We start from the raw sequence: 27,105 nt of genomic DNA, 5'->3' as shown, positions 1-27,105 counted from the left end.
TCTGTTCTTTCATTTGGGCCATGTTTCTTTGTCTCCTCATTTCGTCAGCCTCCCTGTGTTTATTTCTATGTATTAGGTAGAGCTGCTAATACTCCCTGTCTTGGTAGCATGGCCTATGTAGTAGGTGTCCTGTAGGGTTCGGGGTACAACCTCTCCTATCACCCAACCTGGATGAGTACACCCTTCTCTTGTAGTTGAGCCTTAATTACTGTTGGCAGGTCAATTTACAGGCTAGTCACCCGCAAGGACTGCCTGTGGCCACTGACCACCAACCTCTACCCTCTCTGGAGGACCATCTATGCAGGGGCAGGGTGGTGGTGCTCCAAAATGGTTTGTAGCTATCCTCTGGATATGCAAGCTCTAGTATTTTCTGGGTGCAGGCCAAGGTCAGTTCCCACCTGTATTTTGGCCTGAACCACCCTGCCTGAGCAATAAAGCAATCTGAGATGGCTACTACTTATACTGGTCTTAGAGATTTCCATGTTAAGCCAAGCTTTGAATCTAGACTGGTTGCTGCTAGTGCTGTGCCTGGGGCCACTTAGCAAGAGGTATGGGGGCTGAGAAGTTCACTGAGGTTGGCTATTGTTTATTTGAGTGAATTTAGGAACTTGTGAGGCATGGGCCAAGACGAGCCATTAATATGGAAAAGCAGCTTGGGTGGACCCATAAATTGGGTGGGACAGAGTCTCTGGGAATCTCTAGGCAAACACTGGAGGCAAACAGTGTTTGCCAAGTTTACAGAGTCTCTGATATGGCACCAGCCTGCTGGCTCTGTGGCTCTGTTGGAGAAGAGATCAAAAAAGGGACAATGGCCTCTGCCCAACTTTCTGTCTGGGAGAAAGCTATCTTCCAGCTTTTGCTTTTATGCCAGACACTTCAGCTCCTCCCTTTGTGCCACTGGTGCCTTTCAAACTGTTACTGTGGAGCTGGAGCTCAGAGGGGGTGAGTCTGAGTAAGTCAATGTGTGGGTTAAGAGGAATCACTTGGGACTATTGCAGTTTTTTCCACTAACTCAACCCCCACTCCTTTTTATAGCCAGAAGTTTTGGGGAATTTTCTTCATGGCACTGGAACCCTGGGCTGGGGGGCCTGGTGTGGGGCTCAGAGTCCTTTGTCCTGGGATATTCCTCACGAATTTTTATCCACCACACGTGGCTGTGGGACCTTCCTGTTCTGTGTCTCCATCCCTCCTACCAGTGTGGTTGGATATGGTTTCTTTAATTCCATGGTTGTCAGACAGTCATTCAACTCATTTTATGATGGTTCTGAGTTATGGTTGTTTCATATTCTAGTTGTAATTTTGATGTGGTTACTTGAGAGGTCAGCCATGTTTACCTATGCTGCCATCTTGACTGGAAGTCGAATCATAAATATCTTTAGACATAAACTAAGCCACAATATGTGTGGTAACCAATATGTCTAAGAATAAAAGATTTGTCATCCTTGAACAGAACAAAGTTCTAATCAAAATCAAATCTAGGAATGTTGGGCCTTAAAGTACTTATTTTGTGATAGGAGTAGTAGGGTATAGATATAGATTCTGAAGCCTTTATATGTCTCTTAATAAATTACGTAAGATCCAGTCAGATTGTACTGAGTGACCAGGTGTCTCTGGGAGATAAAAAAAAAGGTAACTTCACACATAAATATACCTTTGACACACACCATTAAAACATCAGTTCAGAAATTTTCAAAATTGTGCTAGTGGTTCCAGAGCTTTGCATAGTTGTACTATTACTCATGTAATTATATCTGTCATCTTTGAAACTGTGTGAAAAGTGAGAAAATAACCAGATTTGAGAATGAGCTGAGGAATTTTCCAACAGTAACTTTGTCAAGATCAAAGGATAAAATATATGACTGTTTTATTTTGCTCATGACATTACAAAATTTTCTTTCTAGCTTTTAATTTTTGGAGGCAGGAAGCTGTGTCAGACATTTCTAGACAATAAGTCTCCAAGCCATTCTCAAACAAGCTTGGACTAGTATCTAGGTACTGAAACACACATACATGCTTTATGCAATGCAATGCACTTATTGAAAAACTCATAAAAATTCCACAAAAGTATCTCCTCTAAGACTCAGCTGTAAAACCTGGCCCTTTTGAAGATACTTAAAATGTAATATTTTATCCATGATGTACAATGATTTTTTGTTTATTAATTAATTAATTAATTTGTTTGTTATTTATTATTTCTGAGGTAGTGCTGTTTCTGTGGCAATAAGGTGAAAATATCTAGTTTATTTGCGAAAGTCAACAACAGTCCAGAGATTCAAGACTCTTGTCTTGCCCTGGCTGGTATGGCTCAGCAGATTGAGTGCCGGCCTGTGACCTGAAAGGTCAGTGGTTCAATTCCTATTCAGGGCACATGCCTGGGTTCCTGGCCAGGACCCTAGTTGGGAGAGTACAAGAGGCAACCAAGCAATCAATGTATCTCTCACACATCCCTTTTTCCTTCTCTTTCTCCTTCCCTTTCCCTTTCTCTAAAAATAAATAAATAAAGTATTTAATAAAAAACTCTCTCTCATCCCAATTTTTCATTTTACTTTATTGTTCCAAAAATATGGCTTGTAGAAAAATAAATAACAAGTTTTAGGAAAGTTTTACCTGAATGACATAGAGAATGTCTACATGATTTGTAGCTCTCAGATAAACCCTACCCTTCAATATGGTAGAATATACAGGGTCTGGCACAAATAACACCCCTTTTTGTTATAAAATCGCTTATTATAAAATCATAAGCATGTAATTCTATAACATAACAATATCACACTCAAGCATACCATAAGACATTTTAGGTGAACTGTTCAAATTAAAACTATGAATTATTACACCTACATTATTACCCTACCAACCACACCCAAGCAGGCCTTACTTCTGCTGGACCCTGTATAAATAGCTCATGAAACTGATGTTTAGCCAATGAGTAGTTTAGCTAACTAGAAACAAAATTTAGTGTCAGTTTTAGTGCCAGGTGCAAGAAATCTGAAGGAATATGTAATAAATCTCCACCCTCCCTTCTCTACTTCCCTTCTATTGATATGATAGGTTTCCAGTTTTGGAAATCCTTAAATTCCTTTGTTCATGGACCCCGGCACCATCATCCACAAGGTTTTTCCTAAGACTTGTCAGCATTTGGTGCTTCACAGTCTGACCTCACACATTCCCTGGGAAAGGCTGGTCTCCTCCTGCTTCATCAGATGTATGATTTCGTTATACAGACGATGAGGTGCATCTAAGCCCCAGATGAAATCCACATGTGCCCATTCGGGAATGTTCTTGTGGTAGATGAGGTTGTTCACTTCGGAGATCAGTGTTTTCACATCATCTGGGTTTGAAAGCCAGTCCTGACCTCCAGTCCACATTGCTGTGGGGACCGTCATGTCTCTAACTTTGTATCTTATAGGAGTTGGCTAGAAAAGAAGAATATTGTTAACTGTAGATCACATCTGGACTTCCAAGCTCATAATTTACATTCCAAATAAACACTCTAAATATACCATGTGTTCTGATGAAAAATGCATGGGCATTGGAGCCAAACAGATGTGCATTTAGAGTTTCTGTTACAGCACTTACCTGAAGGTAAAATTACTTAACCCCACTGAACCTCAGTTTCTTCATCTGTGAAATGGGGGTATCTGTAATCATTGACTAGGTTAAGTGAAAAAATATGTAAACTGCCTAGCACTTTAAGTATTCATATCCAATTTTTTCCTAGTAATAAATATTTAACACATATATTAGCTTTAAAAGATAATTTCACAAACATTTTATGAGGACAGAGCTAGAAATATTTTACAGAGAAAGGCAAGAAAATGGGCCTCTACTGAGAAGGTCTTTGCTGTCAGTCTTTACAGAGATTTTCTATGATAACAGAAACCCTTGAACAAGCCCAGCTTGACCATCTCCAAAAACATGGGGAATTCAATGGTACTGGGACTCAGGAAGTTTGAATCAAGGGCAAGTATGAATTAGATCCCTGCTCTAGTCTGCTATCACCCAAAGAAGGGTGTCTAGGTTTCTTAACTCTTGAGAACATCTCTTATTCAAGCAGTGCTATGAAATCAGACTGGCTGACCGAGCCCTTGAAGTTAATCAGCACCCAGGTCTTTTCTACAGAAATGTTGAGGCCCACTTCTTATGTAGAAAATCCAGTCGAGCCGAGGTTGCAATCTAGGCAGTCCTTGTTTCACTTTGTGACTTTCTAAAAGTTATGAGTTATAGACTATGGTGTAATTTGAAATAAAAAAATATATTATTGGTCTTCATCCCCATTTTTGGAACAGAGCTCCTAAAACCTTTAGTTAAGGACCTTGAGATGAGACCATCATTGGTTAGGGTAGCCCTAAATCAAATGGTAAGTGTTTTTCAAAGGCAAGAGCAGAAGACAGAGAGAGGAGAATCATGTGAAGATGTAGGCAGACATAGAGAGATTAGAGTGATGCATCTACAAACCAAGAAACACCAAGGACAACAAGCAACTACTAGAAGCTAGGAGAGAGGCAAGGGACAGAATCTCAGAGGCTCCAAAAGGAAGCAACCCTGCCTAAACCTTGACTTTAGACTTCTGGCCTCCAGAACTGTGAAAGAATAACTGGGAGGGTGGTTTTAGTCACCACCCTCCCAGACCCCAAAGGCACCCTTGGAATTTTACTAAATAATGAGTGCCATAAAGGTGTTTTTTGTTATGTTAATGAGGTGGCTTGGAACCAGGTGGAGGTTCCCAGCTAGTGGAGTCAAGCATGTAATATCTCTGATTCTGTTTCTGTTCTACTTGTTTGCTTAGTTTGTTTTTTTAGATTCAGTTGATGATAGTTGTGCATTTTGTTAGCATTTAATGTTCATAGTTTTTTAAAAGATTTTATTTATTTATTTTTAGAGAGGGAAGGGAGGGAGAGAGAGAGAGAGAGAAACATCAATGTGCGGTTGCTGGGGGCCGTGGCCTGCAACCCAGGCATGTGTCCTGACTGGGAATCGAACCTGGGACACTTTGGTTCGCAGCCCGCACTCAATCCACTGAGTTATGCCAGCCAGGGCTTAATGTTTATAGTTTTGATCTTTTTCTTATATAGTGCTCTTTAACATTTCATATAATAAGGGCTTGGTGATGAACTCCTTTAGTTTTACCTTGTCTGGGAGGCACTTTATCTGCCCCTCCATTCTAAATGAGAGCTTTGCTAGCTAGAATAATCTAGGTTGTAGGTTCTTGCTTTTCATGACTATGGATACTTTTTGCCAGTCCCTTCTTGCCTGCAGTTTCCTTTGAGAAATTAGCTGATAGTTGTATGGGAATTCCTTTGTAAGTAACTGTCTCGTTTTCTCTTGCTGCTTTTAAGGTTCTCTTTTTATCTTTAACCTTTGGCATTTTAATTATGATGTGTTTTGGTGTGGTCTTTTTTGGGTCCAACTTGTTTGGGACTCTCCTTCCTGGACTTGTATGTCTATTTCCTTCACCAAATTAGAGAATTTTTATTTTGTTACTTTTTCATATAAGTTTTCAATTTCTTGCTCTTCCCCTTCTCCTTCTAAGATTTGGATGTTTGTATATTTGGAGATGTCCCAGAGGCTTCTTATTCTATCCTCATTTGTTTTGAATTCTTTTTTCTTTTTGCTGTTCTGATTGAATGCTTTTTCTTTCCTTTTTAGTTCCCTGTAGATTTTTTTTTTATTTCACTTAATGCAATCTTCATTTCTGCTTGGATCTTTTTTATGCTGTTGCCATACTCAATGAGTTCTTTGAGCATCCTGATAACCAGTGTTTTGAACTCTGAGTCTGATAGGTTGCATATCTCCATTTCATTTAGTTCTTTTCCTAGTGTTTTGTTCTATTCTTGCATTTGGGCCATATTTCATTGTCTCCTCAATTTGGCAGCCTCTCTCTGTATGTTTATATGTATTAGATAGAGCTGCTTTGACTCCCTGTCTTAGTAGCATGGCCTATTGTGGAAAAGCACACCTGTATGTTGTATGGGGTGAAGTCTTAGGTAATCGCAAGGGTAGAGCAACCTATTTTACTGCTTTGTGGCTCTGTGTGAGGGAGGGCTCAGAGAGGGGACAATGTCACTCTGGAGATTGCCTAGGAGAAAGCTTTCTCCAGCACTCATGCTGTTGCCAGTCATCTAACTCTCCCCCTTCTCCCCATATGCCACTTGTGCCCTTCCAGCTGTTGCCTTCGTACTGAATCCCAGAGGGGGTGGGTCTACATGAGTCCTAAGTCCATTGCAGGCCCTTTAAGAGCAGTCTCTTGAGAATCCCAGTTTCTTCTGCCACCCCAACCCCCATGCGTTTTTACTGCCAGAAGTTATGGGGAGTTATCTTCCTGGTCCTGGAACCCTGGGCTGGGTGGTCTGGTCTGGGGCTGGGATTGCTTGCTCCTGAGGTGTCCCTCCCAACACTTATCCACCACAAATGAATGTGGGATTGCCCATTCCACTGCCTCTCCACATCTCTCCGCACCTTGCCACACCTCTCTGCACCTCCTCCTCTCCTACCTGTCTGGATAAATGTGGCTTCTTTAAATCCTTGGTTGTTGGACTTCTGTACAGCTCAATTTTCTGAAGAGTCTGGGTGATATTTGTTTTGTAATGTAGTTGTAATTTTTGCTGTAGTTGTTCAAAAAGGTGAAGCATGTTTGGCTATGCCTCCATCCTGAGTGGAAGTCGCTTAGTTGTCTTTAACTTCATGCAAAATAATTTAGTGAGATTGTATTGTGACAGCTATCATATAAGCATGCATTTTAAGAAAAACATCAAAATTGGGGAATTTTTGTGCAGCCATTTTAATATTGAAAATGGAAGAAAGTACATAATATTTTTGGTATACTATGCTTTATGATTTCAAGGAAGGTGAAATGCAACTAAAATGCAAAAAGATTTGTGCAGTGTATGGAGAAAATGCTGGGATGGATTGACCATATCAGAAGTGGTGTGTGAAGTTTCTTGATACTATTTACATTTTGGCCAAATAATTCTTTGCTGTGGGACTGTCTTATGCATTGGAAGATGTTTAGCATCACCCTTGACCTCTACCCACTAGAAGCCAATAGGAGGAGATAGCCAACATACTTAAAATATTCAAATCAATAAAGTTATTGGTGAAAATGAAAAATGTGTCTTTTATTTTAAGGAAAAAACATCATGGATTTTTGGCCAACACAATATTTTAGGAAACAGCTAAGACAGATCTAAAAAAAATGGAGCAGATACCTTTGATGGAAAGTTTGCTATTCATGGGCACTACACAGTCTTTAATTTCCCAGCCTTTTCTATCTAGATTGATGTGCAGAAAGAGATGTTAAGGGTGCTATGAGACTATCAAAAGTTTACCTGTGTCTATTCAGCTCCCTCCAGATTTAAATGTGTATGGTCAATGTTTGTTTACATTCACAAATAAGCTCACTGATAGTCTGCAGTGAAGATTTTATGCTCAGAATAGTTTAATATCAACTTCTGATTCTGTACACTTATTTTTAACTTTATTCTATAACACTGACTATACAGTTTCCTAGGTAATGTGATAGAATTTTTAAAATATTTTTTACTTGCAAATTACAGAATCACTATAAATGTGACCAGGGAGAGCTCTTAAGAATAATCTAGTCCAATAATTTTTAGAGTTAAAAAATATTTAGGCCTAAGGATCAAAGTAGCCTATCCATGATCATGTGAGTTTATAGGCAGAGAGGCAAGACTAAAGCAGGAATCCTCCCTGGCCAATTAATGGTCTTTTTCTTTATGCAGCAAGTTTTAAAAATTACAGATAAGATTGAATTATAATGTGAAATGATTACCACAGTGAATTAGTTAACATCCATCACCACATATAATTGTAATTTTGTTTTGCATGTAATAAGAACTTTTAATATCTACTCTCAGGAACTTTCAGATATACAATATAGTGTTGTTAACTATAGTCACCATTCTGTACATTATATCTTATAACTTATTTATATTATAACTGAGGTTTGTACCTTTTGACCCCCTTCACCCATTTCCTACCTCCAACCCTTCACCCCTGTCTCTGACAACCACAAATTAATGCTTTTTGTATTGTACCACAAAGACAACCTCACCCCTGCCATCTTCACTGGTGTGTTTTTGTTTTTTGGTTCAAAAAGGATTCTTCTAGTGATAGCCACCACAGACCACACTCTTCCCTTCACTAAGCCTACCTTACCTTGCTCCTGAAAAGCCTAGTGCCTCCTTCGTGGCCTTTCAAAGAAGCTCTCCTACTCCATTGTAAAAGCAGCACGCCTCTTGCTAAGCTGTGACCTTACTCATTTGCAAATGAGTAATGTTGGGAGTCATGTTGGGAGCTGCCCTGCCTAGTTTCAGGAGCTGTAATGCCCCCATGGCTAAGGCTGAGTGAGTGACCTTCGGATCATAAGCCACTAAGGAGACAAAGCTTATCTCCCTGGCAGGAGTGCTGCTTCTGTTCCTTTTTCCATAACTGGCCCCCAATGTTTGATCAGTTAGCCAATGATGGGTAAGATTCCCCAAGGTGGGAAAGATCTAAGACAGGCATGATCATGTGGAGGCCCCAGGTGAAGGATTTGGGGGACTATGGAGAAAGGCGGTGATGGACCCTTGCCCCTTGGCTTTGATAAAGCCTGAGTCCTCATTCTGCCTGCGAGAAGTCTCCTAATTTCTTGGCTATCTTGCCTCCACTGCCTGACTTAAGCCTGAAACAATGACAGAGGGTGGTGCAGCCCTGTGCTGGAAAGGGCAAGTTTCCCGGGTGATCAGGCCTGAGAAAGAATACATAAACTCCTGTGAAACCTGCTTCACTAAGAATGCTCTCAATGAAACGATAAGGGTCCAAGCAGGAAATGGGTTTGTTTCCCAAAGTTTTGTAGCCCTTTAGCTAACAGACCCTGACTCTTGTAGGGTCTTGAATAAGCCCCTGTAGTTCTTTGTATGCTATCTATTGTTTGATCTTTACTGCCTGACAATGATTAATGAACTTTACCTGGATTCCTGTGCAAATTAAAAGCCAATAAAAACCAGTGAAGGCAAGGATCAGCACAGTCTCCTCTTGAGAGAGTTGCTAGGCCACTCCAAGGCACCCTCCCCTTGAGAGGGTAGCCGTGCTGTCCCCTTTCCTCCATAGGACTCGGTAGTCCACGTGAATTTTTCTTGTGTCTCATCCATAACGCCTCGGACACTGCGGTCCAGTGCATGCATCAGAGTCACACCTGATTATTTTCCACTCACTTTCTTGTATTTTATTCCCATTCATAAACTGCCATTATAACTTTTTTGTTGTACAATTTAAAAGGTTAATATTGATATTCTTACCTGATTGCCTTTCTCCAGATTTTTGGTCTCACTTCCCCAGTCAAATGCCCGGAGTTCCCCAGAATTTGCTGCCTAAAAGGAAACAATTCATATGGCATTCAAATGTATTGCTGGATTAGAGTGGGTGGAGGATGGAAGTGTGCTACCAAGTCTGCAGTTGTGGGGGAAGCAGAGAGCAAAGGTTGAGGCTGAACTTCCTGTCAGCATTAGGATAATCTTCAGGAAAGTACAAAGGCAAGAATAAGACCCATTTAGGGAGAAAAATGTATGTACTACAGAAATACTTGGTCACCATGTTATACAACTCCAGGAAGGGTATCCCCATCGGAGTCTACCTAGATGGGTATTCTGCACCACTCTGCAGGCTACAAAGGAAAAGTCCCCCCTGGTGACTGGGAGAAGGTGACCAACACTCAACCCAGTTCACAGTTGTAAAATCAAACTCTCTCTCTTTTACACACACACACACACACACACACACACAAATGTAACAATGACCTTATGAGATCAATTTCACTAGACTCTAAATTGCTAGAAAGACAGATAAAACCATATTTAGGACTTATAAACATCACTACTTCTTAAAACTCTCTGCTTGAGTTATAGTCCTCTCATTTTTTTAACAAAGTTGTATTTTTAATAGATGAAAATCTAAGGTTAGTTATGCTCTAGTTCTGTCCTTATTTCTATCTTTATTTCCACAATTAATCAGGACCACTCTACAGTATCATCTAGAATGAGCAGTAGTATTAGGTTCAGAGCTTCTTCATTTGTGAAAGAATAATTAGCATTCCCATTGCCCTTGATTCAGTTTGAATGTCTTACTTCAGCTCTGCCTTCTTTAGTTCATGTGACTTGTAATCAAGACTTTCCCTCCTGTGTAGCAGTTATAGTCTTTCCTTCCCGTGAAACCTCCTTGGGTAACTAGGTCTTGTCTTAGCATTTTGTAGCTATTTGACTGAGCTGCTGGAGGAGCTGAAAATAATATTCTCCTGCCTCACTTTGAAGTGGCTGGAGACAGAGAAAGGTCTCACTGGAACCACCTGAATTCACACTTTTAAGGTTAACTGAAGATGTCCTTGAGCCAATCCTTTTCTTCCATCTCCTGAAAAGTTTCCATGTTATAGATCACATTTCATCTTTTTTAAAAAAAGATTTTGTTTATTTATGTTTAGAGACAGAGGAAGGGGGGGAGAAAGAAAGAGAGGGAGAGAAACTTGATGTGTGAGAGATTCACTGATCAGTTGCTTCTCACAACCTTCCAACTGGGGACCTAGCCAGCAACCCAAGCATATGTCCTGATGGAGAATCGAACCAGCGACCTTTCGGTTTGCAGGCTGGCACTCAATCCACTGAGCCACAGCAGCCAGGGTGATCACATTTCATCTTGTCATAAATGTAAAATAAACCCCTGGCCTGTCAAGGACATTCTTCAACTATTTCAGACAAACTACACAAAGACACTTACTTAGGAAAAATTACAAATCAACAGTCTTACCTGGCTCCAGTGTAGGATATTTTGCACAGATGTTCCGGCAGGAGAATGAGCAACATACACATTTGCTCGGCTCTGTAACAAAGCATGGGTGGTTTGTGGGACATGGGAAAATTCACAAAATATGCACCTTGTCAAGATCAAATTTCCAGGTATCAGACTAAGAAACGGAAACATTAAATGATCAGCAGTGATCTAAAAACAGTAGTATACACATGCACATTAATAAAATCACCACTATATGTATTCTTGGGCCCCTATTATTTTTCATCTGAGGATACCTTCTCATTATATATCGGACCTCTTTTTTAAAAGAATCTTTACGACAGTAACTACAGGTGAAAATTCTAGAATTGGCCTGTATTCAAATCCTAGCTCTATCACTGAATTTTTAGGTGGATTTAGGAGTTATTTAATCCACTAAAATCTCAGGATACTAATCTCTGTAGTGGGGATATTGAGAATATCTGTCTCATAGGATTGTTATGGGGAATAATTTAGCCTGACACATAATAAATGCTTATCATAGGCATCTATTAATCTTATTATTTAAAAGAAGAAGGAAAAGAATCTATAGGAATTAAAGATGTGTTCTTCCAACTGCCAGGGCTATTGTGGCTAGTATCAGTGGGTCTTCCTTGGAGGATTGTCCCACGTGTAGAGTGCTGTCTTGCTCAGTGTATCAGCCAGTACTGGCATTATCTACATTGAACGACTAGTTAATGTGAGGTATAAAAACCCAGCTCTCTCACCCTCACTTGGGACAGCTCTGACGGGTCATCCCATCTTCACAAATCCCTGTAGGATCAACCCAGCTTCCCATTAAGGGCTGCACAGACTGCATCAGAGCTTCCCCACCCCACCATATACCCAATCTTGTTTCATTCCCTTCTCTAGGTGTTATCCCAAGAGCATAACCCTGAACCCCTCTGCCCATTAATCTCCATCTCTGAGTGTGCTTCCTGGGAAGCCACCCTGGGACACCAACCAACTGGTGGCTATGCCTAAGGCACAGGGAAACTCCCAGACACCCTATCGAAGGGCTTAAACTACAAACCAGAAGAACCCAAGTAGAAAGAAGAGGTGGATGATGCATCATTGATCTCTCTTTTGACTACTGGATTCTAATCACTTTTATTCATCTGCTAATTTGCTGTTTAAAGCTGTTTTCATTATTTCTTCCATCTATAACCTGTGAAGTTAATATCTAGCAATGCCCTTGCATTAACCTGACCTTACCCATGTTAAACCATTTCCCGCATATTAGTATAGTATGGAGAAAATCTAATTACTAAGATTACATTTCTCTAAGTGTTCATTGGCAATAACTCACCCTCAAGGAGTGAGACTAATAGCTTTGCTTTAAGAACTGAGAATTTGCTAGATTCCCACTTACCATGTTCATGTTTTGTGTGTTAAATCCTCCCAGAAGTAAAATGATATTGCTACAAATCTGATCAATAATCATCTGGCCACAAAGGTAAATATAAAACTGGCGGAGAAACCTGGTCTGGTACAGAAATTCTTTCCTACCAAACAATCCCTGTCAAGATATGAAACAAAATAGTAGTCATTACATTATAATCCAAAAGAAGTGGCTCTAGTAGGAAAGTGTAAACCTTTCCTTATTGTGCTGGATGACTCCTGTATGTAGACAAGACATTTTCTGAGGAGTCACATACCTTGATCATCATATCAGGCAGCAACAAAAATTTGGTGCCAGGGCTTTTCGCATGTTTAATAGTAGCTATGGGTGCTAAGGCAAAATACATTTTTACTTTCTCAGCCAGCTCTGGCATGGTGGAAAATGCAATAAAGCCTGCAAGAGAAGGAATATGTCAGTGTGGATATCGAATATCTTGGAACTCATAAAATGCTTATTTTACTTTTACCAAGCTATTTTAGTAATTGCTTGTGATTGTGTCTTCACTCTCCCAGGAAATTATAAGTACCCGGAGGGGGAAAAACAACGGCAGCAAAAACACCTTTGTGTGCCCTCTGACTTCTGGCTTATTGGATGTTCAGTAGTAGGTTCTCATCGAGTTACTGAATTAAACTATTGAGTCCAATAATATGGACTTTGAGAATATTTATATATCAAGAGGGAACCATATGCTAGACACTGTTGCTGGTTCTTCATTTAATTCTCAAATTTTTATGAGGTATTTTAATAAATCTCTACAGTGAAAAAAATGAGAAACTGCCTTGTTTACTGATAATGAGCATGTTCTATGACAGAATGGGTATAGCAGGATTTTGCCAGTTTTCTTTGACACCTGTTTTTTTCTGGAACCCAAACTGTGAGGTAAGTTAGTAGACAAGTGAACTGGATTCCAACTCTTATTTTCACCATAAACTTGGTATGGGATGCTAATTAAGTCAGTCTGTGCCTCAGTTTCTATACCAATAAAATAGAGCCAAATTCCCCCAAATGATCACTGTGCAGGGATACTCTCTGTGAAGCCTTTGGGAGAAAAAGGCTATTGTAGAAAGCCAGGGCGTGGTCATTGTATTTGAAATACTCTATGTCTACTTCAAAAGAGCTTGTACTCTCTCTGTCTCAGCTGATGCTTGCAGGTTGTAGGGAGGGAGGCTGAGCAGGGGGAAAAAACATCCCTTAGAATCGTGGGACTTCTGTCTAGTTCCCAGCAGGTAAGTGTTAAGAAAGACTGATTCCTTCCCTTCTTTTCTCTTCCCGTATTAGGTTTGCCAGCCATGTGCAAAGGCAATCAGAAGAGTGACCTGGTATTAGCACTTGCTCTCCCAACTGTACCATCAGTAGAACTGGGTTGAAAATACTCCAAAATACACAACTATAATCTAGCTTAATTCTGACGATATAGAACTCCCCTCAAATGTCAAAATCTGAGAACTCTAGATAACTTCTCCCATCAGTACTTTTCCTTATGCAAAGCAAGTTTGAGTTCTCCATATTAATAGCTGTGTGATTGACTAATAGAGTAATCTGATGCTCTTTTGCCCCCTCCTTCTTCTCAGAGTAACATTTAGCTTCATCACTACCATCTTTTTCTTTATGTCAAGTTGAACAATTTGAGTACAAAGAAAACATTTTTAAGACCTCTGGAAAATAGAGTTAGAGCAGGCGTAATACTTTAACTTTCTTTCTATGAAGTACATGATGAGACATAGCATCACTAGGATCAGTTAATGTTATTGAGAAAGCCAGAAAGGAAACTGTGGAAGTCAGTGTCTTTTCATTCACTAGGAATCACCAAGCAAAAATGAATGAACTGAACTTGGGCCCTGAGTTCCTGTGAGTGAGTGTTCACCTGTTTCCTTAGTCTCCCTTACCCTGTCCTTCACCTTCGGGTTTGGCTCAGGGTGAAGGTACAGAGCTCCTCTCATCCCTCTCCAGAGATAGAGAGCCTTCTCCTAAAGGCACGTACTGTGCCTCTCCTGGTCTTCCTTCATTCTAATCTAAGCCAAGTACATTTTTCCTGTTGACTCTGGTCTTATATAAAGCCAGGATAGCCAGCCTCTATGCCCATCTTCCCACATAGGTGATCTGCATTCTCTGGGATCATGAGTTAAGGTTTCTCACAAATTCATCAAAAACAAAAGGACATGAGCATGCAATCACAGACATTGGCATTAGAAGGGAAATAGAGATTTGAGTAAATTCCCCCACCTGTTCTGTTTATAGTGTGACACTGCTTAGTGTTTATTATTTGCCTATTGCATGCCAGACACTGAACTCATTCAATGTGGTTACTGAGTGCATACAGAGTGCCAGGAACTGCTTTCGCAGATGTTTTAGATAAAATACCTGCCTCTGCAGAGCTTATATAAATCATCATATTGAATAGTCCATCACCTCTAACACACCTAAGAGGGAACTATTATCCACATTTTGTAGATGAGGAAACTGAGGCCACAGGAGTAAAACAATTTGCTCAATGACATTTACCTAAGAGGTGGTAGAGCCCAGTATCTGAATACTTATCCTTCTGATTCCAAAGCCCTTGCTCTATCTATCATGCCAGAAGCCTCCCTCAATTCCATTTCCGTTTCCTGTAGCTCTTAGAGTCACTGAGGACAATAAGGTTAGATGAGTGAAGTGTGAGATGACTGACCCCAGGCATACTTGGTCACCATATGCTCACATTTCTTCTGCGAATACAAACCTGCTTTCCTTTGAACTTACCCATGGTGGTGCCCTGTGAATAGCCGACATAATAGATCTTTTCCTGGCCCGTTTTCTGCAAAATAAAGTTTATGACTGCAGGAAGGTCAAACCTAGCCATCTCATCATAACTACAAAGGGAAAAGACAAAGTTATATGAGAAGTTATAATCAGAAACAAACAAAAACAGCCCCCAGGGTTTACGAACAAACCCTTGAATTGTCAGCCCCAAATGCTTGTTACAGTGCCCCTCACAACACTGGGAATGGACTTGCTTCAAGCCCATGATACACAGGTGCCTCTGGAGTCCCAGGTTGTTACCGAACTGCTATTTCTGCAGATGTGATAGAGCAACAATCATCTTCAGTGAATATGCGCTGAGCACACAATCCACCTCCTAGCAGAGGCGTCCTGCTATTCTGTTAGCAGAACAGCACAGGGTCATGCAGGTTCATTTATATGAAAAATACTGAAGATGCCCTGAGGCCCTTCTCTAATGAACTAGATAAAGAGCAGGTTGAATGTCCAGAGGTAATTCAAATAAAAATATTAAAAACCTTTTGTAAGAGTGTGAGAGATGTGTTAGTTGAACTAATAGTCCCTAAGGCTTAATAGTTTCCTTATGTCTTTAATGTCTGATCTCATCTCCTCTTGGGGATACTGGTCCTTGTCATAACTCAAAGAAGAGTTAGTCCCAGAACATCTATCTATAAGAAAATGGACAGGACATACTTTTCTTTCGTACCAGTCTTAATCACCTGACACCGGCCACCATTCTCACCCTATTCACCACACCCAGTCTTTTACTTGGGGAACTCAATTTTCCCTACTACTTCCCCCAAAGAATCACTAGCCAACTGAGACAATCAAAGCATATCATATAGGATATTGATGAGACAACCAAAGTAAATTACCCACATACTAGAAGCCATAATTGTTCACCCATTTCTTCCAAAGACATCCATGTCCATCTCCACTCGCAAGATTTTCAAATACCTGAAAGCCCAGAACTCATCTTGGTCTACGGAGAGGGTCTTGTGTTTCCGAGACCAGGTGTTTCCCCGGCTGTTCCCCATCCACACGTCAAAACCAGCGTCTGCCAGAATGAAGCCCAGGCTGTTGTTGGGCAGGTTGGAAATCCAGTTGCTGGCGTCTCCAAGCAGGCCATGCTGCAGTAACACCACAGGCCTGGAGCCTGCAAAAAGCAGAATTTCATCTGTGGGAAGTGTTCTCTACCTTCCTCGGTATCTTTTAACATGCAAAGGCTGTCAAATTAGACAAACCTGTGTTCAACTGTTGATTCAGCTTCTTGCTAGCTTATCTCAGCCAGTTACTTAATCTTTGTTTCTGACTTCCTCATCAGAAAAATAGAACTTTTGTTATAACAATAAAATAGTGCACAAGGAGCAGATGGCACGATGCCTGGAACTAAAAAAGAATCAAAGTTCATCTTCCATTGTTGTGTTTGCATAGTTACTGTTAGTAGACTTGTCCAAGCACCTAAGAGGATATTAGAAATGCTCCAGGAGGTAGTGTAATATAATGATCAAGGTAATTATTACATTAATCATAACTATTCTATGTTAATAAGAGTAAAAATTATATATTTGCATTTTATATGTATAATAATATATAACTATATTATTGTAATGTATAATATATAATTATGTTATTATATAACATTATATAAAGTTATGTGTGTATATTAATGTTAAAATAGAAATAATTATATAAATACTATATAATTATTGATATAATATTAATTATACACACACAGAAATATGTATGCATATGTAAATATATTACATATCTATATGTTAAATAAAATATATATTACATAAAATAAAGAATATATGTCTATATCTACATTATATAAAATATAAATATATTATATATCATATACAATATATTATATAGCATAGTATCTTATATGATGTATATGATTACATATTACTTATAATGATTAATATTAAAATATTAATACATGTACATATGTACCTATGTCATATATGTCATGATGTAAATGGTTATGGGTGCTTCATGTCAGGAGAACCCACAAGCCAGCTTGAATCTCCCAATATTTAAATATGGGAAAATTTGAGCACCCAAATGAATAATGATAGTAATAAATCATATCCTATTAAATAGAGAATGTATGAGTGAATATTAATATCAATAAAGATGAACAAAAAAGAATTAGGGGGTAGTAAAAGCTTTTATTTATAACATAATGCCATTACAAAATCATGAATGAATGCTAAAATTAGTGGTTAAAGTTTGAAGGGATATAGGATATTTATATATCTTGAAAGTATCTCTTTACAAAATTTATTAATTACAATGGGAAAAATACTAACTTTATGGCAGAAAAACTTGGCAGAAACCATCTTAATGAAGTTGTCAAAGCTAATATCTCTTAACTTACACCACTCACAAAAATTAACTCAAAATGAATTAAAGACTGAAATGTAAGACCTAAGACCTAGAATAAAACATAGGGATAAAGCTCTTTGACATTGGTAAGCACAGGCAACAAAAGCAAAAATAAACAGTTTCCATTTCATCAAACTAAAAAGCTTCTACATGGTAAATGAAACAATCAACAAAGTGAAAAGGCAAATTATGAAACAGAAGAAAATGTTTTCAAACCATATATTGGTAAGGGGTTAATATCCAAAATACATAAAAATCTTACATAACTGAATAGCAAGAAAATAAACAACTGAATTTAAAAATGGGCAAAGGTTCTCAATGGACATTTTACCAAAGACATACAAATGGCCAACTGGTGCAAGAAAAGGTGCTCAACATCACTATTTATCAGGGAAATGCAAATCAAAACCACAGTGAGGTATCACCTCCCACTTGGCTTTTATCACAAAGAAGGGCTAACCAGTGTTGGTGAGCATGTGGAAAAAAGGGAACTTTTGTACATTATGAGTGGGAAAGTAAGTTAGTGCATCCATTACGGAAAACAATATGGAGGCTCCTCAAAAAAAAAAAAAAAGAAAAGAAAGAAAATGAAACTACTACATGATCCAGCAATCCATTTCTGGGTATAATTCAAGGCAAACGACATCACTATTTTGAAAAGGTATCTACACTCTCACATTCATTGTAGCACTATTTACAATAGCGAAGATATTAAAACAGCTTAAGTGTCTGTCAAATGATGACTGTGTTATGGTAAAATGAGCGGCCAGAAGAAAAATTAAAGCAGGGCCCTCACCATTGCAATCTAACAAAGAACTTAACACAGGAGGACAAAGCAAAAGAAGACATGTCTCAGCCAGTAGCCCTGACCCGGTTCCATAAGACTGCCAGGCATTCTGAGCAACATGAACAAAACTAGGGTAGTGCAGGTGGGAGGAGCTGTTGAAAGTCTGTGTGTGTGTCATCTCCACTAGCTGGGAAAAGGAAAACCTTGAGACGGTGTATTCATTCCAAGGCCTGGACGGGGAAAAAGGTGGGTCTACCATGCCCAGAGAAAAAGCCCGTATAACAATTTTGATTACTGTCTGCCTCCTGTCACATATGCAAAATGAACAAATGGAGTCTGGAACAAGGTAAGGATTCCAGCTAGCATACCCTACACATAATGACATTTGGGTAGTGACATCGTTCTGGGAAAGCTGGCACCACATTTACCTGTCAATCAATATGTAACTCCCTCACCCCCATCCCACCAACTGTGTAAGTCCTCAGAACAAAGGACTCACTCTCTTTTTGGATACCCAGCTTCAAGCCACTTGGTCCCTGGCCACCCGGGTGCTGGCCATCTGGCCTCTGGCCACCCAACCTTTTGCTTTCCTATTAGAAGTTAGCATTAATAAACTTTGCTTGCATGCTAGCAGGCTCATGATCTGTAGTTCTTTACTGCATTGGCTAGAAGAACCAAGTTTCTGGGAGTTTCTCCTACAACAAATGGATAAGAAGATATGGATAAAGAAGATGTGATATATATGTATATACACACATATACACACATACACATATACACATATATACACACACACATATATACATAAATACACACACACACACAATAAAGCCACAAGAAAAAAGGGAATTCTACCATTTGCAACTACATGGACAAACCTGGATGGAGGTCATTATGCTAAATGAAATAAGTCAGACAGAGAAAGAGAAACACTGTGTGATACCACTTGTATGTGGAATAAAGAAAAAGAAGTTGAATTCATAGAAATAGCAAGTAGAAGAGTGGTTACCAGGGAATGATGGGTGGAGGCAATGAGGGGATGCTGGTCAAAGGGTACGAGTTTTCAGTTATAAGATGAATAAGTTCTGGAGCTCTAACATATAGCATGATGACTACAGTTAATCATACTGTGTTGTGCATTAGAAATTTGCTGAGAGTAGATCTGAAGCACTGTCTCACACACATACGCACACACACACAAAAGGATGTGAGGTGATGGACATGTTAACCTGAAATAATTATTGCATAATGTATACAAATATCAAATCACCACATAGTACACTTTAAATGTATACAGATTTGTCAGTCATGCATCTGTGAAGCTGGGTGAAGACAGAAAATGTGAGCTAACATTGTCTGCATTGAAACAGGACCTCATCACCTGCTTCAAGGTCAGCCGCACTGGGACAGACGCCACTGCATTTCTGTGGTACTCCTGCCAAAATGTACACCCTGGGTCTCATTATGGAGAGATAGTAGACAAGCCAAATTGAAGAACATTGTATAAAATAACTGTCCAAAACTGGTCAAGGTCAAAAATACCAAAGATAATGTGAGGAATTTTTCCGGCTTAGAAAGGAAACAAAGAGACAGCCAGATATGGTGAATGATACTGGATTAGATCCTTGACTGGGGTGGAAAGGGACTGTAAATGATTTTGGCACAGTTAACAAATTTGAATGTGGACTATGGAGTAGATGCTAATATCAATCAATATTAGTTTCCTAATTTTGATAAATGTATTGGTAAAGAGGATCAGGATATTTCCCCCATCCCCTCCAAATATGTCACTTTGGAATAATTATTTTGTGCTGAAGGCATTTGAGTTCCTGAAATTCCTTGTCGGCCTAAAAACAGAACTTCCCTAAAGAACTTAATTGTCATAAATTCCCTCCCCTGCAGCAGCTCTCATCCCTTCTGAGGGGAGGAGAGACTGGTACCACAGCAGGCTACAAGACAAACACGGTCACAAACTATCTTATCTGCCATCTACTTCCCCCGGGGCCTCTTAAGTTCCCCAAAAGTCATTTGCTTTCCCACAAGTGCTCTTTCTCCCCCTCCTGTTTCCCTTCCAAGTCAGGTATATAGAACCCCCAAATCTAATCATCCTTTTGAGGTACTCATCTCTGAATGCTCCCATATGTATGCGTGATCCCCGTGCTAATAACCTCTGCTTGTTTTTCTCTTATTAATCTGTCTTTTGTTACAGGTCCCCAGCTGGAGAACCTAAAATGAGTAGGAAAGGAAATGATTTTTTCCTTCCAAAAATTAACAAATATTTAGGGGTTAAAGGGCACGATGTCTAAAACTTCATGCTAAAGATATTTGAAAAAATAATGAGAAAGGAAGTAAATGGGAACAAAAGGTAACTCACAATGGGTAAATAGGAGTAAAGAGCATGTGGTAGTTTCTTGAACAATTCTTGGGAACTTTCTGTAAATTTGAAATTATATTAAAATAGAATTTATAAAAATATCAGCAGAGGATAAAGAAGGATTAAGGGCATTAGAAATTCGAACATGTTAGATAAATACGATAAACATTATTTTTGACATTAGCAAGTAATACCAAAAGATTAGTAAAATGTTGCGTCTTTGAAAGGGAAAAGCATCATGCCCTTGATAGAACTTATAGGAATTAGGTCAGATCATAAATGTAATGTCCTCACAGTAGTACTTGGTTTAGAGAAAAACTGTAGTAAAGAAAAGCTTCATTGCTGCTGTTATTAGTGCTATAATTGTCAATGGCAGTTATCCTGTGAGCTTCAGTATACTGATTAACAAAACAATGATACGTCTGCCTACCTCACAGGGTTTTGAGGGTACTGTGCATTCAGGATTTAAATGCCTGACCCCTTACAAGATGGCAGACCCTGCTGTTGTGAGTGGAAATTCAGCTTCACTGGCTAAGGCCACGTGGCTATGGAGAGAGGACATGAGAGTGCAAGGGGTGGATGTGGGTCACAAGCAAGAGAGGGAACTTCGTTGTTCCCCTGGGATTATATTAGCTTGGGTTTGTGATGGATGAGGTGCTTCCTCAAAACAACCAATGACTTCCTAAGCTTTCCTGGGCTTTTGAGAGGGTCCACCCCCTGGATAGACTGACTGGCTTCTGGGATCAAGCACCTCCCCTCCCCCCCATCTCCCAGTGACTCAGTACTGGAGGCGGGAAGAGATGGTTGTTAATCCCCTTGTCACAGCAATTCTGTAATCCCCTGAGAGGTGAGGTTGTAGCTCCCTGGTGAAGCAAACAGGCTCATGCTCCCCAGTTGATTAAACTCAATGTCTAATTCCCTTTGCCCCCCTTTTCTTATTAATAATTAGTTAGCTGCCTATGATAACACTATTATCATTGAACTGATTCCATTTGCAATCTCTTGATAGAGAGAGGCCTTTTTACAACAAACTCATCCAGTATCTGGGAGATCTTTATGAATTTCACTTGCCTAATTTTTTCCCCCTGGAAAAAGGACATGAAGGCTGCTAGTGCAGGACCAGGAGAATGAGACTGAGTTATTTTAGGTTTTTCTTTATTTCTGGTCACTGAGTTCATCCTCTTAGCCCTCAAGGAGGTAACCTCAGTATGTTGTGATCGAACCAAGCTGGATCAATACCCTCCTTTGGAATTCTTGGTACATTTCCCATGGCTGGGGAACGCTTGTCCCTATCTGGCAGTAGTCTGTGCTTGTGGGTTCCCTAGAGCTGTGGAATTTCATTTAAGTTATAGCCAACAGGTGAATGTGTAAGAGCTACTCTTTAAAAAGCTGTCAGTTTCGAGGATGGCTCAGACTATTTTCTCTTGATATAAATTTTTGAAGCAAACAGTGATTATCTGACAAAGAAAGATTTTTAGAAATCTTCTGTCACAAGGTTATAGACAGCTTTCAGTTGTTTTCACTCTGAGTTTTATTTGCCTTCTCTTTGAAAAGATGTTGAGAAATCTTGCTTTCCTTTAGTGCTGGAAGATTTCCTCTTTGAAGAGACCAATGTAAACTGCAGTAAAAACTTCAACCACTGGAGGGCAGTATTCTGCACTGAGTGGACCAAAAAAGCTGACAACTTGAACACCAAGGTATTCCTTTGGCAATGAGTGTACAAAGTAAATAAACAATAGGTGAGAAAACAAATTCCCATGAACAGAAGCTGCAATGCATCTCCCCTGAGCTTAGGAACTGCAACAGTTACTTGATTGCTTGGCACAGCCATGCCCTGCTTACCCTCAGGGACTGGTGGGGCTACTGAAAACTTACCTGTGTCTCCAAAATTAATTTATTTCTATAAAATTAGCTTATTCATTGCACATATACTTATTGGCACTACAACGTGTTTAACATTCTTTTAGGCACAGGTGACAGCCTTGAACAAGATAAATAAAATCCCTATTCTCAATGAGTTTGTATTCTGGTTAGGAGGAGACAGGTAAACCAACAAGCAAATGTCTACATATCAGGTGGTGTTAAGTGTCACAAGACCAATTAAGCAGGATAACGTGCTAGCCCTCAGTAGGTGGCAAGGGGTTGCTGTACTGAACAGTGTGGTCAGGGAAAGATAGAGAGGTATAAAAGAAGGGCCAGTACAAACTGGAGATATATGATAAAATAGTTGCCCAAAGGAGAACTGTAAATTCCAAGGCACTGGGGTGGGAACATGATGAACATACATAAGGTACAGCTATGCAGCTGGTAATTTTTAAAAAGCTGGTTTGCAAAAAGCTGCATAAGTGTAAATCAGAATAAAAGAGAACCCTGAAGCTTCTTTACACTGAAGGCCAGTAGCATTTGCCCAGCATTTCCTGGTCTTAGTTAAGAACACAGGCTGTGTTTCTGTTCTTAGTTAAGAACGTAGGCTACGGTCAGACAGATCTTGATTTGAGTGCAGGTTTTGCAACATACTAGCAAGTACTGATACTTGCATAGACTTTCTGGGCAAGTTACTTAACCTCTCTGTGAGTGGCAGTTTCTTAGAATTATTGTGAAAGTTACATGAGATCAATGCAAATAAAGTGCTTAGCATTTTACCTGGCATATAAGAACATTATAAGAAACTATGTCATCTGGACTCATGACAGATAATGTGGTTGTTACTGTAAACACAGAGCTACAGTATTAAAGAGAATAGAGACAAATAGAGATGAAGGATGGGCACAATTTAATGAGTAACGAAGGTGAATAAAAGCCAGCATTGCTAAAAATCCCACATGCAAAAATGGGGAGATTATATAAACTATGGAAACATGCACCAAAAATTTAAAATGTACATACAGTGCCTGATTCTTAAAAGAGCTCAGTGAGAATCTGGGCAACATCTTAGATATTTAAAATGCTATTTAGCTGGGGAATATAGAGTCTGCTGGGGATGGTCTGTTAAGAGAACATTAATGGGTGTTCTAGAATATCTCTATGAGGGTTTTGATTAGGTGCTGGCAGAAGTCAAGATATAGGCTTTTTTGAAGGTCTTTTTTTGAAAAGTGAACACTGTGTTTATTTGAGATAATTGGAGATGGGGATGGTGGTGATGGAGAACATGAGGGAAACCAAAGGCATTTTTTGGCCTGAATGATGGGCCCCAGTCAATACCAGTGACCCCAGCTCCCCTTCACACACTCAAGTCACAAGAAAGCCATGACTGTGGGGAGGAATGCCACACCAGGATGACACGGGGCGCACCATACCTGTCTTGTTAAGTCCCATGGGGCCTTGAGGAATTCTGTTAACGGAGAGGATATACCCATCTTCTGTTGCGACTTCGTACTCCTCACAGGGGTAGCCTTGATGTCGGATGATTTCACTCTACAGAGAAGGCACAATTTCTTTGAGTTCAGTTCTGTAAGGCTATATTTTCAATTATCCCAAAGTAAAAAGTAGATTACTTGATGCTGGAAGACATAAACATAAAACTACTTTCTTTACCTTAGCTAATCATGTTATCTCAGAAACATTAGCCAACCCTCTGGAGTTCTCATTTTCTCTATCTTTAGTGTAGAGACAGGATTAGAACAGTAGTTTTCCAAGTATCCACCTTGGACCAAAAACATCAGCCATCACTTGGGCGCTTGTTAGAGATACAAATTGTCGGTTCCCCCCAAACCTATTGAATCAGTAATTCTGAGAATGAGGCCCAGAATTGTGTTTAACAAGCTCATTAGGAAATTCTGATGCACTCTACTATTTGAGAAACCCCGGACAAGAGCACTGACTCCAAACCTGGGTGTGCATCAGAATTGTCCAGGGCACTGAACTTCCTGGGCCTGCCCAGGACTAGGGGCCACATGACTCCAATGCAGCCAATGGGACACTGGCCTTATGGGAACACCTGGACTGTGCCTTTCCTCAATTCCTTTTCAGCTCTAAAACCAAAGACTCAAGAGCAGTATAGTTCTTAACATTTTTAGGTCGAAAATCCCTGGTATTAGGTATAATCCCTGGTTAAGGACCCCTATTCTATGCAGTTCTTATATGTACAAACTGCAAAATAAGAAGCCGCAGAGATCTCCAAAGTATTCTCACCGTTCTTGCACATTGTGATCATCTAAAGAAGGGGGAGTTATTTCTATCAGCTGCCGCTCTAAAAGGAAGAAAAGAGGAAAAAGCCAGGTGCCAAATGTCCACTGTAGTGCAATGTACACGGTCAAAGGGCATAGTAGTTGAGAGAAAGTCCCTAGGGTCCCATTGCATGAGTTTTCTTCCTGGCTCTAACACTAAACAGAAGCCAGCTACATGATCTTGGGAAATTTACTTAACCTATCTCTACTTTTCAGTGTATTCATTTGTGCATTAGGTATACCAGGGATTTATACTCCATGCAATTTCTTACAAAAAGATAATGGACATAACTGAGCTCCCTGGCATTTAGTTGGTGCTAAATGGCCATTGGCTATTACAACAAACATCATCCCCATGTATTCAAGTAACTCCTTGTATCTTTCCGACTTTAGGTAAGAAAGCTTTTTCTCAGAAAAGCTTTCCTAAACTGCCAGGGTTAGGTGCCCCCTACTTGGTTTTCGTCTTTGATTTCTCTGTTCTTATAATTAGTAAAGGAGCATCCCTCGTCCTTGCTGGATTCTCATCTCCACACACAAAGGCCTGTGATATTCTTAGATCTTTCTGTAACTCAGTGCATAGCACAGTAGCAAGGGCCTAATAGGTGTTCAGTTAAACACTTACTAGGAAAATACACAAATGAAGTCAATTTTATACCAACATACAGGATAAATTTTTTCCATATAAATCAGCATACAGAATCAAGCCCATTCAGACTCTGAACTACATTATTCTAGTTTGTTTAATTTATACTGGCAGCCATACAAATCTCCTATTTCACTTTGCCTGCCCATGCTTAACTGCTCAATGCCAGAATCCAGTTCAATGAATGACAGTTTGGGGGCTCCCGGTGCTCCAACAGGGTGTGAGTGCTGTGCACACACAGTGGGTGAGGTGCAGGGAGATTGGTTCTGCCTGCAGCTGAAGAGATTCCCGTCACCCAGAAACCCAGAAGAGTCCGTAGAGGACCTTCTCAGGGCCAGAGGGTGGCTCCTAAGGAGCTACAACCACTTGCTAACTATTGGACAAATCACCGAAAGGCAGTCAGTCTTTGAAATGATAGAAAGAAACCTGATATTTGACATCAAATAGATGCAAAATATTTCTGTGATCTGTCAGAGTTTTAGAATCCACTCAGAAAAGGCTTTTGTAAAAAGTATCTTAAGTCTGTGTTAAGGCAAGTTAGCTTACGACAAATCTATGGATCACGAACACTGCAGGCGATCATCTCCCTCCTCCGGAGGAAGCCTCTGCTTCTTGCCAGGGAGGGTTTATTGCACACTGGTTATAATTATGTGTTTGGGCAGGTCTGCTTATAAATTTGTGGCTCTACCACCTACCAGTGGCGTGGCCTAATTTAAGTTGCTTAATCACTTTAATTTCGGTTTCTTGATTTGAAAAATGGGATTGATCATATTTACTGAATAGGGCTGTGAGGATTAAGTGAAATGAGTATTTATGAAGCTTTCATCACAATACCTGCTATGGGGTAGTGTTACCATATGTCGGATATTATTAAAACACAACCAAGATTTGAAAGTACGCCAAAAAAATTATCTGGGATACACAGACAGATGTCACATCATTCATTAATTTTACTCACAGGAGGCCCTCTCTAGCAATCATTAGGGTTCATTTATTTATTTCTGTCAACAGAGTTACCAGTTCAAAGTAAGATAATAAGAATACATGGTGCAGGATGCTACTAGAAGTGGGTGCCTTCATGGTAAGGAGGGAGGGATAACAACTTCCTAATATGGGATAAAGTAGGAAAACAAATAAAAGCACAGACAAAAGGAATATAATTGTGGGTCTGGGCTTGGCCCAAGATACTGCAATGATTTCTCTGCTCATAGAATGAATCTATGAATGCAAGAAAAAGGTAAATTGTGTTTGAAGCCCAAAGGGAGTAAGTCATTGGATTAAGTCATTAGCCCAAGTATACTGAGTTTGAGGAGACCCCAGTCTATTCTCACCCATTTTAGCACTTTTCAGTGCAATATGCTAATTTATGACTGCTCTGCTAGCAAAAATTGCCACTGTATATAAATACAATACATAATGCAGGCAATACACAGTTGCAAACCTTAACACATAAGGCACTTCATTTCCCCCAAAACGTTGTGAAAAATCCCAACTTACAATATTCATGAACGCTTCTGGGTCCACATCTTTAGTCGGCATACGTACTGAATCCACATTCCTTTGTAACAAGTGCGCCACCAGAATCAGGAGCCACATCTCAGTTCTGTGCGAAACAATCCACTCTCTTGACAAGATTTTTGACATGGCCCAACATCTGCATTTATGTTTTCCTGGCAATAGAACAACCAATGCTAAAGTCAGAAGGATCTGTGGGTTTAAAAACATAAATTTTCCAGCTATAATTCCTTCCCCAAATTCTGGAGCATA

The 27,105-nt window shown here is 39.8% G+C and overlaps 1 protein-coding gene across 1 annotated transcript; it reads right to left on the bottom strand.

Annotated features, from left to right (window-relative positions):
* Positions 1-122: 122 nt before the first annotated feature.
* On the bottom strand, positions 123-27,105 carry LIPM (lipase family member M). Its single transcript, XM_045854571.1, has 9 exons — positions 26,836-27,105; positions 23,826-23,943; positions 15,932-16,130; positions 14,957-15,066; positions 12,474-12,610; positions 12,188-12,334; positions 10,795-10,866; positions 9,297-9,368; positions 123-3,413 (listed from the first exon to the last, which is right to left on the bottom strand). The coding sequence occupies exons 1-9, from the start codon at positions 27,061-27,063 to the stop codon at positions 3,144-3,146; spliced, it is 1,353 nt and encodes a 450-aa protein (XP_045710527.1). The 5' UTR covers positions 27,064-27,105; the 3' UTR covers positions 123-3,143.

Source organism: Phyllostomus hastatus, unplaced genomic scaffold (genome assembly GCF_019186645.2).
Source record: "Phyllostomus hastatus isolate PE091 unplaced genomic scaffold, TTU_PhHast_1.1 phas_scaffold_1066, whole genome shotgun sequence".
Lineage (NCBI taxonomy): Eukaryota > Metazoa > Chordata > Mammalia > Chiroptera > Phyllostomidae > Phyllostomus > Phyllostomus hastatus.
This window is presented reverse-complemented; position numbering and strand designations above follow the sequence as displayed.

Coding starts and splice junctions, on each gene's coding strand:
- LIPM (XM_045854571.1), bottom strand. CDS start 27,063: ATGTTTTTAAACCCACAGATCCTTCTGACTTTAGCATTGGTTGTTCTA. Junction 16,131..23,825: donor CATGGGACTTAACAAGACAG/GTATGGTGCGCC, acceptor TGCTTTTTGCAG/GCTCCAGGCCTGTGGTGTTA. Junction 9,369..10,794: donor ATATCCTACACTGGAGCCAG/GTAAGACTGTTG, acceptor GTTTCCTTTTAG/GCAGCAAATTCTGGGGAACT.